This window comes from Octodon degus, unplaced genomic scaffold (genome assembly GCF_000260255.1).
Source record: "Octodon degus isolate 3935 unplaced genomic scaffold, OctDeg1.0 scaffold00121, whole genome shotgun sequence".
NCBI classification, from domain to species: Eukaryota; Metazoa; Chordata; class Mammalia; order Rodentia; family Octodontidae; genus Octodon; species Octodon degus.
This window is the reverse complement of record NW_004524697.1, coordinates 2,214,375-2,234,750: the sequence shown is the minus strand read 5'-3', so window position 1 is coordinate 2,234,750 and position 20,376 is coordinate 2,214,375. Positions and strand designations below refer to the sequence as shown.

Below are 20,376 nucleotides of genomic sequence, written 5' to 3'. Positions count from 1 at the left end.
ATATATATATTTAATTTTGACTTCTAAAGAGACAGATTCCCACCCCCACCTCTTTCTCCTCTCTACTGTGTATTCTAATATATATCTATGTATAAATTTATGTTTGCATATATATTGCGGAAACTATGTTTGATTATATAAATAGAAATTTATAGTTAAGATAATCAAGTAAGGGCAAATGGGTCATGCAAAGTTATCTGACAATGACAAAATCTGAGGGAGACTTTAAGTGATATGTGGTAAAAGAAAAATTAATATTTCTAAATAACACACAATCCGGATCACCAGCTATGCAGACCAGCTCACGGAAGGGATTGCCAACTGGGCCATACAGCAGGATCATCTGGGAACCACTATTTAAATATATTTTATCACAGAAATCTTCTTAAACTGAACTGTTTGTATATAATTTCCCAAGTCAAATCTGTGGCTCTGATATATTTAAATTTACTCATACATCTTATATTAGAAGCCTTCTGTCAAAATGTGCATGAACCAATACACTATACATTATATGATCTTTCTAAATATTTAGCCATTATACTTGAACATAGTGTTTATGGTTCTGTTTAATTTAAAAATTTCAAAGGGTATCACTATCAAAATGAAATAATTCATTTCCTATAAATAGCTTCAACATATTTAAACATTAATAATGTCTTCTAAAGATACATACACAGCACAAATTTTTCATTCTTATTTTTAGGTCACTTGGATTTTGATTTTAAAATTTATTGTATACATAATGCAGCGACTAATTTTTAAAATAAAATTGTCCAGGTATATACTGCTTCTTCTGAGGAAATTATGGCAAGATACACATGACATTTCTCTTGAAAATAAATATTTAATCATGTGGACCATTCAAATACTTCTATTAACAAAATAAAGGATATTGAAATAGCCTACTAATAAATGAAGACAAGAACAGAGTTCTTAGCAAAGAGAATCTCATTCTTAGCTGAAAGGAATGATATTTTCTGGGCTTTGCATAGAAAGGGGCTGCGTTTCCCCACCAAACACTGCCTACGTGCAGGACGTGCTGTCTGCTTTCTACTGATGGTCACATTCCTGTATGTAGAGTTAAGAAAGTCAATTTACCGTGTCTGAGAAACGGTAAAACTTCTCCAATGCAAAAGCTTCTGTCTGCGGGAAGGTAAAGTGAACCAAGAGGGATTGAAACACCAGAGTCAAGTCAGATATTCTTAAATATAATTACACAGTTGATCTAATCACGTACAACATTTTAAAGTACCAAAGTGTCAATTAATAAACTCTCATATATGCAAGATATGAATAGAACTTAAAAAAAAAACTGAATCGTTTTCCTCTGTATCAAAATCTTATTACAGGGGCCAGGGAGATGGCTCAGTGGAATAAGTGTTTCACTGGCAAGCACAAGAGCCTGAGTTCAATCCACAGTTCCAAAAAAAAAAAGAAAAAAAAAAAAAAAACAACAACACCTTATTACATTATTTACATTTGCTTTGTGAATTTTTCTAATAGCAATTAGAAAGTAAGATACTACAATTTTTGCATTTCTACATTTTAACAGTACCAGTCACTGTGAAAAATCTATCTTTCTTAGCTTTCTCAAAGCTAAACAGTAAAGAACATCAGATACTCTTATCTCACTCTTACATGTGATGAGGTGAATAAACAATCATTTTGATAGGGATAATTGTTTTTTAGATTTGCTTATTTATTTGGTACTGGGTGTCAGTACACAGCTCACACTCATAGTGATCCTTCTGTCTCAGCCTCCCCAGTGCTGGGAGTAGAGGCCTGTGCCACCATGCCCTGTTGCAGTGGGTGGCACAGTGTGGAGCTGGCCTGGCATATAGTACTGGGGATGGAACCCAGGTCCTTGTGCTTGCCAGATGGGTGCTTGCACTACTGAGCTATCTCCCTGGTCCCAAGAAGAATAATTTTGCAAAACAGAAGAACTGCAACTGAGCATCTATTACTTTCCCTAGGAGACCCAGTGACTGATGGCCATGGAATGTGCTTGAACTCACAGACTGTCCCCATCTTGTCTGTCCCCTGAAGTACCATACTTCTCATTTCTAGGATTTGTGTCACACGACCAATACATTATAAGATGAATAAAAGGAGAAAAAAGACAATGAAGTGACATTATTTTGTCGTTCTAAAATTTCACTTGTGCCTAAAATGTCAATTGGCATATTAACTTTAGAAGACAAAAATTGGCTGGAGATCTGTTTTCAAGACAAACTCTTACTTTACAGAAAAGTGAAGGGAGTGGTCAAAACCCTGAGGCTATAAAAGATGCCATGACAGGACTTAACTGAAGGATGCAACCCCACTCCACACCTACAATTCTTCACATTTCCTAAAGATCTAAATAAATTTTCTTTTATTAGATCATAGTAAGGCCTGTGCTAGTATTAAATTGTGTATTTGTGAAAATATGCACGAGACCACCTATTTTTGCATGAACTTAAAAATCACGATATTAATAAGTAATATTATATGGAAACAAAGGAAGTAGTTCAGGAAGAACAATATTAATAATTATAGCTCTGACAGATCAGGTAAAACCATTAAAAATACTAGCATTGCAAGTTAAGAAATGGTCTACTTCATTCATCAATGTCAAAATATGTCTTCTAGAAGTACATGAGAGAGGCTGATAAAGCTTCCATCCTACCAGATACCCTGCTAAAGTAAAGGCAGCTGGCAAAATTTTTTCCTTGATGCTTTGGTCTTTAAAGTTTTTTTTTGTTGTTTTGTTTTTGAACCGGGGGTTGAACTCAGGCCCTTGCACTTGCCAGGGAAGTGCTTATTCCACTGAGCCATCTCCCCGGCCCCTGGTACTTAAAGTTTTAATTGGACAGAAACAATCAGCAACACCAATTTCTTTCCTTTTCATCTCCATTAAGAACAAAAACCATCACTTTCCAGCCAAAAATGTTATTCTGCCCAGCTCAGTTCACTTAGTCATTTACCTTATTCTTTCTCTTTCGTCGAAATCGTAGCAGTTCTTTGTGTTGTCTTGATACGAAGTTTACAGCTGCATACTCCAGAAGTGCTGAAAACACGAACAGGAGGCACACTGCCATCCAGATGTCAATGGCCTTGACATAGGAAACCTAGCCAAGAAAGGAAAAGTCCCATGTTGGTTTGTATTGTTGCTTTCTTTGAGAACAATACTGCAACTTTCTGGGTTTTAGTATCATTTATGCATCAACTTTAAAATGAAAGAGAACATCAACAATTTTTAAAGTTTTTTTCAGATAGTTTTTACAACTTGCATGTACTAAGTTTACATTTAAAACATGTACGTATTTTGTTATTTTCTTCAAATGGATCTTTAGCCCAAATGTAAGATGGAAAAAAGATGAAATATAAATTATCTTTAGGGTAGTATAATGCTTGGAGTATAAAGTAACACTGAAATGTATATAATACTGATGATTTTTTAGTTTTATTTTTAATGAATTTTTAAAATTTGAATACTTTAAAACTTATACTCTTATTTATTGACTTTGCTAAGATGTAGTAACCATACTCATAAGTGAAATAAATCAGACCCATATGTGTGAACATCATATTGTGACCCTGTAAGAACCTGAAAGAGAAAAGAAAAATCCAAAAAGCACAATAAAAATAAGATACTATTCAATGTATTTATTAATCAACTAGATGGCTATTTGCTATCCAATTTGACATGTTTTTACCAGTATGTAAGAGGAATAGTAAAGAAAATTTTGAACTTTCTGAGTTGTTAATATTTGAATATTAAACCATACTGTATGATTCGTAGTATGCACATGTTGCTCCCCTACTGACTCACTTACCATCTGCCGACAGCACTACATACTCAACAGAATCAAGAACTTGGCTTTGATTCAACACTGCCATCTAATTCTAACCCTGTTTCCATTTTAGCACTGTCCCAGTACTAAGCATTTTATTTTATTTTCTTCCATCTATCTCAGGATTTAATCTAGGATCATATATTGCACTTTATTTTCATGTTTCTTTAGCCTCAGTTGTGGAGCATTTGCTCAGTATTTCCTTGAAGTCTTGTAATATTCATATTTTTGAGTAAGACCAACTATTTTGCATGGTGTCTCACTTAAAGTTTGCTCTTTTTTTTTCTTTCTGCATTTATGACAGGGTCTACAGGGTCTCACTATGTAGATTGGACTCATAGTGATTCTCCTGTTTTCAGTCTCCAAAGCGCTGGGATTACACGCTTGCGCCACCACGCCAAGTCTCAATCACCATCTCAGCGCGCCCGTGGGCGGAGCTGGTATGGAACTCTGGGAATGGAATCCCCCTCTCTGCACTCTGCCTAAATAGGAACTTTAGTCCACTGGGCTATCAGGCAGACCCTGAAGTTTGCTTTTTAAAACAGGGATTCCTCTCCTGTAAAGCCCTGTTCTGTATCCAGTCATGAGGTTCAAAATTTTGCTCACTTGGTTATTACAGGGTCTGCTAGGTTTATGTATTATAGTTTTAATATTTTTCCAAGTGTGAAATGATTTTAAACTGTGCAAATTTTGGGCAATGGATGTGGTTCAGCAGTAAAATGCCAAGTTGAGTACCTGGTACAAAAGGAATAAGAATATTCTATCAACCTATCGTCTGTTTTGTAAAGTATAGATTTAAATCATATAAGTTCGATAACTGCCAGAAACTTCCAGGAGTCTTTGAATACATGGGGTGTCATGAGACATGACACATAATGTTTTCAAAATCATTACCTTCAGCCATAATGTTTTCAAAATCATTACCTTCATCATTCTTGGAAATATGACTTAACGTAAGTGCATATCTGTCAACAACCTGGATCCTCTCTGTGCTCTCCCTGTCTCCTCTCATTGTCTTTATCTTCTTCCCATGACACGGCCTCTCCTATTTGCTCACAACTCCAAAATCTATGTCTTCTAATTCGATCTAAGGACTTCATTTAACAGTCCCCTCCAGATAACACACACACCTCAAGCTTGACTAAACAGGAATTCTGTATCTTTACCAGACTCCTCCAAATGAACAGCAAACAAGCACAACTGCCTCTTTCTCTTCATTAAAAGGCTCCATTTTATTTGCAGTTATCTATCCTCTAACACAGGAGTCCTCTCATTGTCATATCAAAGATCCAGTCCTGTGAAAAATTATATCTTCTTGGTGTTTTTCATGTTGTCATAACATTGATCTAAGCCGTAGTGATGTTTTCCAGTCCTTCAGATCTAACTTTGACACAACAGCGATTATTTTTAAAGGCAAGGCAGATCATATTGCCCTTGACTTAAAACTTTATTTTTATCTCATTATTTTAAAGCCTCAAATCTATTTTATGCTGTATAAAGCTCTTCACAATTAGGTCCCAAGTTACTTTTCTTACCACATTCACTTAATTATTCACTAGTTCATTCAGTGTTTTCACTTTTTTCATTAAATAGTCATTGAATACTAATAGCAAACCCAATTTCTACTCTTGGTACAGCATGTACAGAGATGAGTATGACAGCCAAGATTCATTATTAATAGAACTTACATTTAAGCAAGGAATATATAAAAAAGTCAGACACATAAATGAGATCACTGTCATAAAAAGTAGTTGGAAGTGTAATGCGATAAAGAGAATAGGACTGGGCAAAGGAGGGCTAAATCAGATTGGGGGTCGTCTGGGAAGACATCTGTGAAGGTACACAGTGCTACTTGTCAGTTTGTGTCACTTTCTTATTTCCTTATTGTTTCTAGTTAAAATTTCCTTCTTTTAATTTTTGGACCTGAAAGTAATTAGCAACCTCCACATCACCTAGACGGCTTTGCTATAGCCATTACTTCCATCTAGAACACTCCTTTCAGGTAGCTGGGTGTCCTCAGTTCTCAGCTTCAAAGGGCTGAGTTTGGTCAGTCTACCGCTTGATAAGAAGTATTCCAGGCTAGCAACATACATGTCACTTTTTTCAAAATTCCCCAGTCAGCAGTACGCACAACTACTTTGACTCCAAGGGCACTGGGAAAGGCAGCCTTACCACATACTTCATTGAGAAAGAAAGGCAGAAAGCTTTGCCAAGCACTGTGCCTGCCTTAGGGGGCAGGGAAGGAAGTGTTTACATTGTGCTTTGGCAAAAGCCCTGAATCCGCATACGTTCTGGGCTGAGGAAAAGCAAGAATCATGATTTTGTCACTATTTGTGCTATCCTGAGTAGAAAAACACAGTCTCTTTATAGAGCAAAATGTACTTCTTCATAGAAAAATAAAACTGTAATTAAGAAAAATAAAATTTATTGATTTTTCAGCCAAAAGTCATAGTGTCAGGTACAAATTTGGTAAAATTCTATTGTAAGAAGGTACAGAAACTAGAGTCCATGACTGAAGACATAGTTCATTGGGAAGGCCCTGGAGTTAATACCTGGCACTGAAAAAAAAAAAGTCCAGAGTCCAATTAGCACTGTAAAACATGAACTCAATCTAAGATTAAAAAGAGGAAAGACCATTAAGGTGTTTCATGTACATTCACCAAGTTCCCAAGAGGCATGTAACTGTTATATATTGCAAATATGCACTAATAGAAAAAAAAAAACAGGAAAAAAGAACCAAAAATTGTAGGTTAAATTTAAAAATGGGAAAACATTAAACCAGAATGTACACATTAGAACCTTAAAAAAATCTTATCTAAAATTAGGTATAGGTACTCCATAAGGCCAATCTTTAGGAACAATTTAGAAGTAAATATTATGGCAGTTTTTCTCATTCCAAATTCACTTTTTATTTGAGAAAGATTTGTTATAAGAATCAGAGTGAATCCTTTCATTTACCTAAACAGTCTTTTGAACAGGCAATCTATTCTTTCTCTAATGAGAATCCTCCTGAATTCTTCATTTCTGGGTAAAGTAAAGGATAATGTGTAATCCTGGCTGTGGAAGGTCAGGTGATTCAGGCATACAGGTAAACGCTTAGCTTCTTGTGTCAGACCTTGTTCTCTAAGGTCTTTATTTCAGCTCTCTGTGACTTTTCACTTCACCTTGCATTGCTTAAATACAAATTGTATTTACCTCTGTAGATCTCCTTGGTAGAAAAGTTTAAATTTTTTAATGTTTATGTAAAACTAATATTAATCTGTGGATGAGATGGGATGGGGGATAAAAATGAGTCCAGATACAGTGTTCCCTAAGACAAATGTTAACTTCATGCATTGCAAACATGTAGTAGTAAAATTTTAAAAACTAATCCCCAAATATTTCAGATATTACATAATATCTAAAGCCAGAGAAAGTGGTATTTAGAACAGAGCAAATGAATAAACAGTGTTTCTAAAAGATAGGTTAAAAGGGAATGAAGGCAGAGGAGAGCTCTAGGCACTAGGACAGGATATTGTCATCTTTGACATTCGGACATTCATCATCAATGTTGGAGGGTGACTCGCAACATTCATTTTTAGAGCTGGAATTTCTGCCCTGATACCTGAAAGTGCTAATGTATGTCACATCTACTGTCACGCTCTATGTCACATCTACGTCACTCTGCTGTGGCTGCTACCAACCTTGCCAGACTGCCATCTACTGTAGACTACGACAACTTCTCTGGTAATCACCCTGTCTCCAGTTCTGCTCCTTCCTGCTGATCCTCATACAGAAAGCAGAGTGATAATTCCTCTTTTGAGATTTTTAGTTGCCAACACTACACTCAAAATAATCCTAATCATTAGCAAGGGCTAGAAAACCTTCCATGACATGGCCCTCAAATCATTGCCAAAAATTCAGGGTAAGAAAATCCTCAGAAAGTTACGTAACCTTGAGAATTTGTTGGCAATATGTTGCATATGAGACCCTCTGCAGACCACTCAATGCAAGCACTGCAGAAACATAAAACTGTTCCCCATTTCCAAAAATGAGTCTGATGAGTCTTTCTGTTTTGGGTTGACATGTTTGATTCATAATGATACTATGGGGACCAATGCAGTACACAATATCTAGAAGAATTTTAACTATGTAACTCTTAAGAAGTTGGCTACAATATGGTTTTAGAGATTTTCTACTCTGGATCTTATTTGACTCAACACTTTCTTTTTTTTGTGGTACTGGGGATTGAACTCAGAACCCTGCGCTTGCCAGGAAAGCACTTATTCTACTGAGCTATCTCCCCAGCCCCACAACTCTTTCTTATCCAGGAAAATATGTAAACACAATTTCAATCACTAAGAAGTTGACATAAATTTCTGATTATTTTATTTCTCTTATGTTTGATAATTTATTTCTCTAACTTTAATTTACTACACTTAGTAGAATTTTCCAGTAGGCTAATGGTGGGCATTTTATAGGCAAGGCTTTCAGGTATTCGAGGGATCTTTTGTGGAGTGAGAATAGCAAGTGTTAAGGTGCCAGTTTCAGGTATCTGTTCCTAAAGGCAAAAGTAAACTTTTATCTATTGCTTTTCTAGCCTGCTAAAAAAATTGTAAAATTGTATTTTTAAAGGGATTTTCTACACTCTTTTGCCTGAATCACCTCAGGCAGAAGATTAATTCTGCTTTAGCCCAGGTCTTTAGAGTCTGCCTTCCTGAATTCTAATGTAGGAAACCAACCATGCTTAACCTATCAATACTTAACTAGCAGAAAATTGGAAAGAATGTGGACACCTTGCTATTACTTGGTCAGTCAGGTGATTTTGTGTGAGAGCAAAGCTGTCATCTTTCTAGTGTTCACTGTGTCTATGGATAGTAGATAGGATTTGTGTATACCCATATATATGCTTGATTCATGATTTAAAACTTATCCCTTCTTTGAAATCCCAGTGAAATAAATTTCTTCAAAAATTTTTTCCTGGGCCAGCAAGATAGCTCAGTGGACTAAGTGCCTGCTTAGGTAAGCACCGGGACTGGGATTCAATTTTCTGCACCTCAGCCACATTGGCCCCACCCCTAAGTGCTCTGAACCAGCCACCTAGACCAGTCTTGGTTGCCCACACTTGTAATCTCAGCACTGAGGAGGTGGAAAACAGGAGGATTACTACAAGTCAGAGCTGTGTAGTGAGACCCTCTACCAAAAACATTTAAAAAGAATCCTATTTTTTGAGAAAAGTATGAATTTGTCCCAAATAATCCTTTGCATTTTTAAATGTGTGTCCTTGTTCTGTCTTTTTAATTTGTTGCTTTATTTATGGTTTTTCTACTCAAACTTCCAAACTTAATTTCCATACATAATCCCTTTCTGCTGCACTTTATGGATGCGATAAGTTCCTGAAGCCCAGAGTTTTGCTCTTCTTTCTGGTTGACAACTTACAGAGCAAGTGAGTTTTCATTTCTGTTCAATTCATGAGGGAGATCAGTGAGTAAATTTCCTTTACAAATTCACTATGGAATTTCCACTATCATTTAAGCCCTTGAGACTTTTATACACATATAAATTAGCACTGAAAGCTTGATCTTACTATCTAATAAATATTTGTATTTTTCACATTGACAATATTTTGAAAAGTATGAATTGAAGTAGACTGCTTTGAAAGTATAACTACTAATAAAAACATAAACTATTTTGAAAGACAATCATTAAATCTTAGTGAGGTATAGTGAAAACTATACAATAGCATGTTCTTCCCAAATTATGCAACATTTCAGTGATAAGGTATCCTGTGACCAACTGTTATTTATTTAGGTGTTTTAATGTACATATATGAATCATATAATACAATTAATAGAAGGGATTCTGGAATAGTAAATTTATTACTTACTTAAAAAGTAGACAGCATGAAGTGCACAAGGATATTTAATACAATTTTACTGCATGGAAGTATATAATTTCAATGAAAATTACAATGATATCTGCATTTGATGATTTACTAGAATATTAGATTTAGAAAAAATAAATTTTCAGGAGTTATAAGAAATAAATAACTTCTTTTTTCTCCTGCGGCTAAATGGTTGAAAAGAACTTCTTTTAGCTCAGCAAAACTTATGAAGGAAAATAGATCTTTTGCAAACATCACAGAGGGGACAGCTTGATATTTTTAACAGCCTATCATGTTGCCTTCCATTATATTTATTGTTTTATTTTAAGAGAACAAAAATAATAAAAAAATTAGAAATGAGGCAGAATTTCGAAAAACAAGACTATAGGAATTCCACAATTGTTTACTGCATACTGTTATGTTCAAAGTAGATGTTCAGAGTATCAAATATAAGCATGTAAAATTGGCCATAAAAAAGAAGCAGCTTGATTTTGATTCTGGAGTCTTAGCAAGAACTAAAATCATGGAGTTTGATAAAATTTCCTTTCAAATGATACACGGATAATCGAAAGCCAGAGGGAGAAAATTTTGTAAAATCATAAGCACTATATTTGGTTAGAATGCAGCACTCAAGCTCTGATATACATACTTATAGGAGAGCAATCGCCTTATTTTCCTGGAGATAAATTTGGCCACACATATCAATTTCTGAAGGCAGAAATTCTAGTTCTAAATATGAATGCTAAGAATATAATATGAAATGTGTGTAAAGCTATTACGTGTGTGTATAAATGTGTGTTAATACATATAGCTATGCATATTGTATTCAGTATGTGTTTCCTACAGTGTTAGAAGAATGAGGAAATTATGGCACATATACTGTGGCTACTATGTCAACTCTTAAAGTACCATGTAAATTCTAATTAAATAAATATTTGACATAGTTCTACGTTAAAATCTATGTAAAATTATAGATATATTTACATATATTCTATATTTCTATAAAGTTTATCTATGCGTTTCTATGTGTGGACTTAAATATAATCTACATTTCTGTTCTATATGGATTTAAAAATTCAAAATTTTTCATACTGTGTAAATTATTTTTTAAAAGTGTTTTGGATATGCTTTCTCAATGCTGTTTTGGATGGTCTTGAACTCGCTCTGCGGTTCAGGCTGGCTTCAAATTTCTGGCACTCCTCCTGCCTCAGTTTCCTAAGTGCTGGGATTACACGAATGTTCTGCAAAGCCCTTTAGACTATTACTGATGATTAAATATTTGGGGAACATCACACAAAGAATGGATAGCAGATATCACTGGTTTATGAAATATGTGTCCTCTCCTCTTTTTATGTTTTCCAATTTTTCTTTTTGGTAACATATTATTTTTTAAACTCTGTGATGAGATACACATACTATTGAAAAAGGTCTGACTATGATGTCTTTATAGGTGTTTGTGTAAATATGTGCACTTTTTCTTAGTGAACTTACCTTTGGTAGGGAGGCTCGGGACCCTGAACTCTGTGTGGTCATGGTCAGCACAGTAGTTATTCCCAAGGCAACCCTGGCTGGGGCCGCATCCATGTTGATCCAGAATGAAACCCAGGACAGAATCACAATCAAGAGACTGGGGATGTACATCTGGATGAGATAGTATCCCATTTGGCGCTCCAGGTGGAATCTCACTTCTATGCAAGTAAACTTCCCTAATTAGTCATAAAATAAACACATTGATTAGTTATAAAATAAACACATTGATTAGTAAAAATGATTTTTTCTTATGGCACCACATATCCCAATTTAATTTTCAGAATGATTTTGTCCTAAAAAGTCTCACCATAATGAAGAAACCACAAAACCATATAATCAGATTTTATTTCTGATTTTTTTTTCTGTTAGTGTCTAGAAGCTATATAAAGAGTGAGATCTTTTAGGAAACAGTATGGAATCTTATTATGTCATCACTGGACAGTACTTAAGCTTGTGAAATTACCGAAAGACTGTGTTTTCATTTGATTAGAGTAACTGTTTGTAAGATAGACAATGAAATATGCATTTATTATATACTGATTTTCTTTACTCATTGACTCTGTTGTTTTTGAATGTTTATTTACACCCAGAAGCTATTGTTTCAAAGATTTTTGTATGTATTTCAAGTCACTGTTCAAGGATAAGCACCAGTAAAGATGAATAGTTCCTTCTATAATAATAAAACAAGAAGATGCCTGTAATTTTAGTAACTTCATGCATAATTTTCAAGCACACAAAAATGAACAATTTACACTTACTTTGCATACTTATGCTTCAATGTCTCTGTTATTTACCTCTGTTGTGGTAATAGAGGAGTAAATTATACTTTAAACATTAAATTGATATTTCTGCTTCTCCTGTGGTTGCACTCCCTTTTCTGTTATCTCTACTACTGCTACTTTACACTTTTTTCTTCTGAATCATCTATTCTTGTATTTTTTAATGTTTATTTTAAGAAAGGTGAGTCAGACACTTAATGATCTTCTCATTAAATAATATTCTTTGGCCCAACTGTGAAAGAACAGTAGCAAAGGCTCATATCCAGGAAGAGTGCTCGTGTCCTGCTAGGGGTTTACCCCTAAAAGATAACACAAGTGATACAAGACATGGCGGAAGATGTGATCCTAGAATTTAATTCTTAACAGAAATTTAGAAGTGCTGAGAAAATTGGATCCTACTTTCTAATGTCTAGTAATTAGAAACATGTCCAAATCTCATAAGTTCCCCTCATCTGTTTACCAAATGCATGCAGAAGGCTTAAAGATTCCTGAGACATATAAAAAATATAGAGAGCTTTAAAGTCCATTTAACATGAAAATTTTAAATTTTCATTGATAACAAAGGAAATAAGCCCAAAATAACTGAAATGTTTTTATGACATCAATGTGAAATAGCCTACTAGGTAATCTCACTACATAATTAGAGCAATTATACTGACCACTTAGGTATTCTGTAGGATTTATCTAAATTTAATTTAATTCTCAAAAAATAACTATTGCTATATTTTTAAAACTTTTTAAAAAAATCCTCAGAAGTAAAGAAGTACACACATGTGCACATACCATTGCTTGTAAGAATAATATATATATTATTATCAAGGTGTTCCCACCACACCTTGATTTCAGATATATATATATATCTTCTGTGGGTTTGCATATACTCATACATGTTCTGCGTGTGATTCTAAGGAGAAAAACAAACAATTTCTACAAAAGAAATCTATAATCTATGCATCATAGCAATCAATTGTTAAGCAAGGAGAAGGGGTTAGAAGGTTTTGACAAGATTAGAAGGAAATAGGCTGTAGGACTTTCATGTAGCTAACTTAAGATATACTTTTGAGCCATGAAGAAAATGAACCTAAACAAAGCATTTGAGTTGGTGCAATCATTTCTTTATACATTTTTCACTTCAATGTATTTCTTTTGGAAAATGAATTGCTAAATGCTTTTCATAAAACCTGGAGTTTTCTTTGCTGATTTCTTTTCATTTGGGTAAATAATGAAAGGGTAATATCTCTGGCTGCCACTGGACAGTAATGACAAATGGTACCTGTGCATTGTAAGAATCATAAAAGGGGAGCTTAGGGTCTGAGCCAAATTAATGGCATACCTGATAGAACAACTTGCCAGGTACATTTACTCTCTCATAATTTTGGAAATCCTATGGTATTCCAATATCCATGACTAGAAAGTTATGAAATTTCTATGATATCACCTAAGAAAACACTTGCTCAGTTCTGCGTTTAGTGTAGACCTTCTTAGTGTATGTCTGTTCCCATAAGTCACAATAACTTGAGGCACATCTCCAGATAGTGTACAGATTTGCTCTTTGTTAAGGAAGAACCTTAGATGTAAATCATAAAAATTCATCCCGAGGCAATCTTACAGCTTCAACTCCTGTTGTGAGTTAAATGTATACTTCCCTAACATTTAGGTGGATCTGGAAGCTGTGAGTGTGACTTTACCTAGACACAAGATATGTGCAGACGTACTCAAGTTAAAATGAAGTTATTCTGGATTAAGGGAGCCCTGGTACAATATACTTGGTGCCTGATAAGAAGAGCCAAATTTGGACAAAGAGACACAGACATAAAAGGAGAATATTATATAACTCTGAAAACAGATAAGAGTGTGTATTCCTTGTGACCCAAGGAATACAAAGGATTAATAGAATTAGGGGATTATAAAGGGCAGGGAGAAGTTGTTCCCTAGAGCCTTCTGGGAAAGTGTGGTTCCCACCACACCTTGATTTCAGACTCCTAACCTCTAGAACTGTGGGAAAATAAATTTCTTTGGTTTTAAGCTACCAAGTTTGCAAGTTCTTTGCGGTAGCCTTAAAAAACTACTACAATCCCCTATCTCAACTCTAGAGACTTTTGCATTTTCCTACAAAGAGTGCATCAGCACAACTACCCTAAGAGAGCCAGCAAGCCAAGGGCTAGCCTGCTGTTCATCTGCAAGTTAAAATGTTCACTGTGAGCCTCACAATAAGCTCACATCTGTCACCTTCATCTTTGAGTTAAAATGGCAGGAGCTTTATGAATGGATATTGTGCATTTGCTTAAAACATAAGAAAGATTAGGGATTTTATATAGCAAAAGGTCAGATCATAGTTCTGGAACATGCTGAGGCCAAAATAAATCATAGTTTTCTGTAATAGAATGATAAGAGCACATCCAGATGCTGATGAAGGACACGCATTCACCAAACTAGAGAGGTGCATTGTGGGAAGTTCGATAGTATTCAGTTATATACAGCTAGGTTAGGTATTTGGAAAGAACCCATATCATTTAAGAAAAATAAATCATTTTATGAAAAATAAAAAATAAAAGTACAAATCATACTGAACCTCTCCATTGTGATTTTTTTTTTTTTTTTTTTTTTTTTAGCGGTACCGGGGATTGAACTCAGGCCCTTGCACTTGCCAGGGAAGTGCTTATTCCACTGAGCCATCTCCCAGGCCCTGAACCTCTCCATTGTTAGAGTTGGTAACTACATCTGATATTTACTCTGAGATATGCCAAGTTCCTGTGTTGGCCCAAGTTGTAGGTGCTTAGATAAAAATGCCTTGTAAACCATGAAAATATGGCCAAAGAGAAAGCTTATGCAAATAAAACCTTTTGCAAAACAGAAATTCCTTTTTTCAAAATAATAATAACATTTTAAGATTAATTTCTCTGTGAATACAGGCTTTTCATACAAGTGACTTACATGTAGTGAGACACCAAGCATTTGTTTGATTTCAGGGGAGCCAATCATATAACAATGTACAGTAAATTAACACAACTGTGTGTTTCAAATGTGTCTTTCTGCTGTGCCCCGTGGAAAACACTGAGCTATATAAAGTTCAAATAGTTAAACTAACATTGCAATTAGTGAACCCTCTGTGCTATCATGAAGTCACGAATCATAATTATAAACAAGAAAAATTAGCCCCCTACCTGTATTATAATGTTTAGTACAATATCGTAAATCTTTTTCTTCTTTCAACAGAAACTGGGGCAACGTGAGTCCTTCTGCCACTTGTACAGGTGCCTCATCTTGCCATTCAAAAATTAGATCATTCATTGTGTACCCAACTAAGCAAAACATAACAAATATTATTGGCTGAAATGGATTTTTAAAGAAAAGGAAAAAGAAAAACAACACTTTCGCAGTCATACAGGCTAACAAGAATAACAGCGTTATCTCACCTTTGTCAGATGAACTATGCATTATCTGATTCCATTTCAAAAACACAGTACACTATCCAAATAATGCAAGAAACTGAAATATCTAAGAAAAAGTATAACATGAAATACTGTGAAGTGTAATGTGACAGTAGAAACACAAGGAAGATACATAGACATTTTCTTGGAAGGGGCAGTTATTTCATTCTTTCAGCAATTTAAATTTTGGTTTTATTCAATTTATTTTTTTCCCTTACCTTGTCTCACATTATTCCAGACTATTTTAACAAAACCAAAACTTTCACTAAATAGAAAATGACTTCAACTAGTACAACGACTCTGTGTGTGTGTGTGTGTGTGTGTGTGTGTGTGTGCCTAACTACTGCTTGATACCTCTCTTGATTTAATTATCTTAGTTTATAGCTGTCGCAGTTAGCTTTTCCTCATTGCTGGGACAAAATCCTGACACCCAAAATTAAGGAAGGAAGGGTTTATTTAGCTCACAGCTTATAGAGGTTTTAGTCCATACTCAGCTGGTTTCAAGGCAGAGTGGTACATGGCAAAGGGCAACCTTTCATGGTGATGGAAGACAGCAAAGAGTAAAGTTTGTAGCACCGGCTATTGGCTATTGCTGCTAGCAAGCCTCCCTCCCTCCCTTACATTTGTATGCAGATTTTCTCCCCAGGGTGGGTGTGGCAATCACACGCATAAACCCAGCAGTGGATCATGAATTAATCACAAACTCTAGAAGCGCCCCCACCACTGCATGAGGCTTTGGGTGGATAACTAGACACAAATCATAACAACAACATCCACTTCTGTGATCCAAGTCCCAATATGGACAAAATTATGTTTTAAATAAAAATATCTTCTTTTTCATACAAAGGAAATCCATCTGAATTGTAGTTTGTGGAGGAAAAAATCTTACATATGCTACCAGTGAATTCAGGATACAATTAAATAACAGATTTGTGGTAGGTCAGCAATGTTTGGTAAACTGTTTTGTCATATTTCATATGAGTTATTGCTAAAACAGGCTACCAAGGGGAGTTGGGGCAAGATGGTCATCACTCTCTCAGGGAGTCCCTTGATGTACAACTACTGCAGAGGTGACAAAGGACTGGCTGTAGTGTGCTTTCTAAACTGAGTCGAGTGGTCAGACAAAGGAAAAAAAATTCCATTACTGTGAAGATACATGCAAGGAACCTGTACCAACTTGTCCTGAAAAAAAGCTTGTATTTTAGGCAAAGAGAACAGGAGTTACTATAAATACCTAATGTGGAGTGGGTAAGGAAGGAAACTAATCGCTCTTCATTCTCCCCAATATCTGTAAGACAACCTCCCAGAGGAAGCTGAATCTAAGAGGCGATAGTGGTCCTGACTGTATTCCTCTCATTGTCTTTCAGGCATGTCTAGCGTGTGCCCACCTACCCTGGGGATGAGAATGGCAAGAGTACTAGCGATCAGACCTCCTTAAATTTCATAGAATTCTTTTGCTACTGTTTATAGCAATGGTAACATCAGTCTCATGGCTTATTACAGAGCAAGCATTTTTTGCTCGAGTTTGTACAATCATGCAGACTCAAGATCTGTATGATTGTTGGTTCTAGAACACATATGGGGACCCCCCCAGTGCTATCCTTTAAATTGTTGCATTAACAGAGGAATAATTTAGTATGACTTGCTTTAAATCAGAATGTATTTCAGCACCTTAATAATTTTTACTGTTAATAATCATGAGTCCTTTAATATGTTCTTTAGAAGCACCACTTTACCTACGTAGAAAATAAGTGTACATTTCTAAGTGATCTAAAAATAATAAAAAAGGCACCAATTTTTAACTGGTACCAAATGAGATGTGTAACCTTTTCTTTAGTGCATACAATAACTGAATACAAAATACTGAGATCTTGTCCCAACTTAGATTAATTGGAAAGGGAGTTGAAAGCTCATTTTAATATTCTACTTTTTTCTCAAGATGTTCTATGGAAGCAAAATAGTTATTGGGAAGTCCCTCCAAAACAAGTTCTACATAGTCTTCAATCCAATTTATAGAAATATATTGATTTTATTCTCATGTTAAATAATAATATCCATTAAATTTTTTAGGAATGACTATTTTATAATCTTAGTGTTTTACCTCTTTATAGTCTATACAATATTTAAATTTGAAATCAGAAAGAAAATAATGAGATGGACAGGTTCAGAGGAAATTCATTAATTTTTCATGACTTACTGAATGCTTAAGGAAAATACCAGGTGATGTAGTTGGGTCAAGAAACTTTTTTCAAAAAAATAAAAGAGCCAATTTTTATCCTGCACAGTTCAAAGTGTTTTAACATCCTTAGATTTAGTTCTATTAGTTGACATATCTCTATAGAAGTCTAAGAATATCAAAGAGAAGCAAATGGCTACTAAATCACAGCAGTGAGTTGAATCACCTTACACTAAAATGAACTTAAAGAAAAATAATTTATTCAGACATTAATTTCAGACAACAATCTCATGATATCTATGGTGGAAACCTGTGAATGAATGATTCAATAGTTTTTTTTTTTTTTCATGAAGTATTTACTGGTCACCAACTGTATGTAAAGTATCTCACCATGCTTGAATTAGACCTTGAAAATCAGGTGGGACTTATTTGTTTTTGAAGAATGTGAGGGAAGGTAAAGCACTTCAGGTGAAAGAATGAGCAAATTCATTGGAAGAAACTGAAAATTACTAACTGATAATAAGAAATAGTAATAGCTTTATTCATCTACAACAGATCCAATTTTCATAAATATTGCATGAAATGAACAGAAAAGATAATATAAGATTGTGTGATGTTTACATTCCAGGTTGAAAAATTTGATGTCTTGAAATGCCTTGTGGGGAATTGCTATGGCTTGTGTCTAGACATCTCCATACCCCTAAATCTTCTGGCAGTCATAGGTGGGGCTTTTTCAGAGGTGACTGGATCTAGAGAGTGTGATAGTGGGATTAATTCATAGCACAATTCTAGGCTCCAGTACACTAGGACTAAAGTTGTGAGTGCTACCTGCCCTAAGTAGCCCAGATAAGATATAGGGGAAGAAAGAGCTCCTTCACTGTTTTGCAACCATCTACTCCCTCTGAACTGTGTCTGTGATCCCTGTCTGCCATACCACCCTTCCTTGGAGCCAGCTGCATGTGGACAAAAACCTCTACAAACCATGAGCTAAATAAACTTTTTGCTCTTTGACTCTGAGTGTCAGGTATTAGGTCTCAACAATGAAAGAAATGTAACTAAGATGGAATTGGATACCAGAGAAACGAAGTCATTCTGTGACTATACCTGGCATGTAGCTCAAGAGCCTTTGGACCTGGCTTGTGGAAATTGGAAGAGTTAGGAAAGGTATAAAGATGTCAGCTGAAAAAGTAGAGCTTGAATACCGTAGGCTGTGTCTTATGGGAGAATCTGCTTAGAGCTCAGAAGATCAAATATTTACGGACAGGTTGCTAGGAAAAACCAGGCTCAGGAGGTTTCTTCTGGGATGGAGAATGGCACTGACTGGTAGATCCCAGATGAAGTGTCTTATAATTTGGCTGAAAGTTTGTCTGCAGTTTACTCATGCTCACATATTTTTTATTAGACTCAGATTAAGGGTGGTGGACTAATCTTACAGAAGAAATGTCAAAGCAGTCTAAGATTGAGGCAATGGCATGGCTACTGTTGGGGGCCTTTAGCCAGATTTATGTTGAGAATCAAGAGAAAAAAGCCAGAGTGATTTAAAAATGTGTCAGTTTGGTCAGAAAGGAAGTGACAATAAATCTGTTTACTACAATGATATAGCCAAGGAGATATTGATTGCTGAGAATGAACAGAATGGAAAAGATGGCCTGAGGACATCCCAAGAATCAGTAGGACTTCTATCTTTGAGGCAAAAGAATGCTTTAAGAAAAAAGCCCCAGAGCACCATGCTCCAGAATGGCAGCGTATCAGAGAATTTGTTCCTCAGAAATAAAGTCAGACTGATCAGTAATCCAGACACTTAAGCCTGACAGCAAAAAGAGGAGAAGACCGGATAATGCTCCATCTAGTAGCAAACCTTGAAATCATTGGTGTGGTGATCGTCCTAGCTGCATAAAGAATTGAAGAGTTGTGAGGTCAAGAAAACTTCCCTCTAGATTTCACAAGAAGGTCTGGGAGGCCAGTATGGCCCTGAGAGGGCAGTGTGTGGGGCTAGGAAAGTGAAGACAAAGGGGCAGCAGAGATCCCAGAAATTTGGAGAACCCAGCAACATGGACCATCTGAGGAAAACTGCAAGGAGGGAGCAGAATGGGCCCGAGAGATAGCAGTGCCATGGAGGTGGAGTGACCAAAATCCTTTAGAGTTCACATCTTGGCACAGATTATCTGAGGTGCTTCATTTGTATCTAGAGGGCTTAAAGTTTGCTATGCTGGGTTTTAGACTTTGGTCTCTTTCTCTGTATTCTCCTGTTTGTATTGTTTAAAATGGAATTGTCTACCTTGTGCCACTGAATGTTGGCAGTGTTTAACTTTCCTTTCATTTGTATAGGAGTTCACAGATGAGTCTGCCTTAAATCTCAGAGGAGACTTTTGACTTAGAATTTTCAACAATGCTGAAACTATTAAGACACTGGCAATTCACAGAGATGGACTAAATCCCTTTTTTATAAAAGAATGTGCATGAGTATTTGGGGAACCAGGGATTGAATGTTATGGCTTATGCCTAGATATCCACCCAAAGCCTCATGCAGTCATACATGGTACTTTTGCAGATGTGGCTGAATCTAGAGGGTGGGAGACAAGGATCGATTCATGGTGTAATGCTAGGCTCAAGGGCACTAGGATTAAGAGAGTGACTGCTACCTGTCCTAAGTAACTTGGACAGCATAAGAGGCCACTAGAATCCTTTCAGCAAGAGAATGACATTGCCACAATCATTCTTAAGACCTACCCCTGTAGCATAATCATTTTGTAGGATA

The 20,376-nt window shown here is 35.7% G+C and overlaps 1 protein-coding gene across 2 annotated transcripts in view; it reads right to left on the bottom strand.

Annotated features, from left to right (window-relative positions):
• Glra3 (glycine receptor alpha 3) overlaps positions 1-20,376 on the bottom strand; it is a 203,652-nt gene that overhangs the window by 9,277 nt on the left and 173,999 nt on the right. Inside the window, exons 6-9 of one of the 2 annotated variants that reach the window (XM_004640224.3) lie at positions 15,176-15,313; positions 11,194-11,408; positions 2,970-3,113; positions 1,102-1,146 (exon numbers count right to left, since the gene is read on the bottom strand). In XM_004640224.3, the coding sequence (XP_004640281.1) occupies positions 1,102-1,146; positions 2,970-3,113; positions 11,194-11,408; positions 15,176-15,313 (542 nt within the window). The remainder of the gene's footprint in view (positions 1-1,101; positions 1,147-2,969; positions 3,114-11,193; positions 11,409-15,175; positions 15,314-20,376) is intronic. The other variant, XM_004640223.1, reaches the window with a different exon arrangement.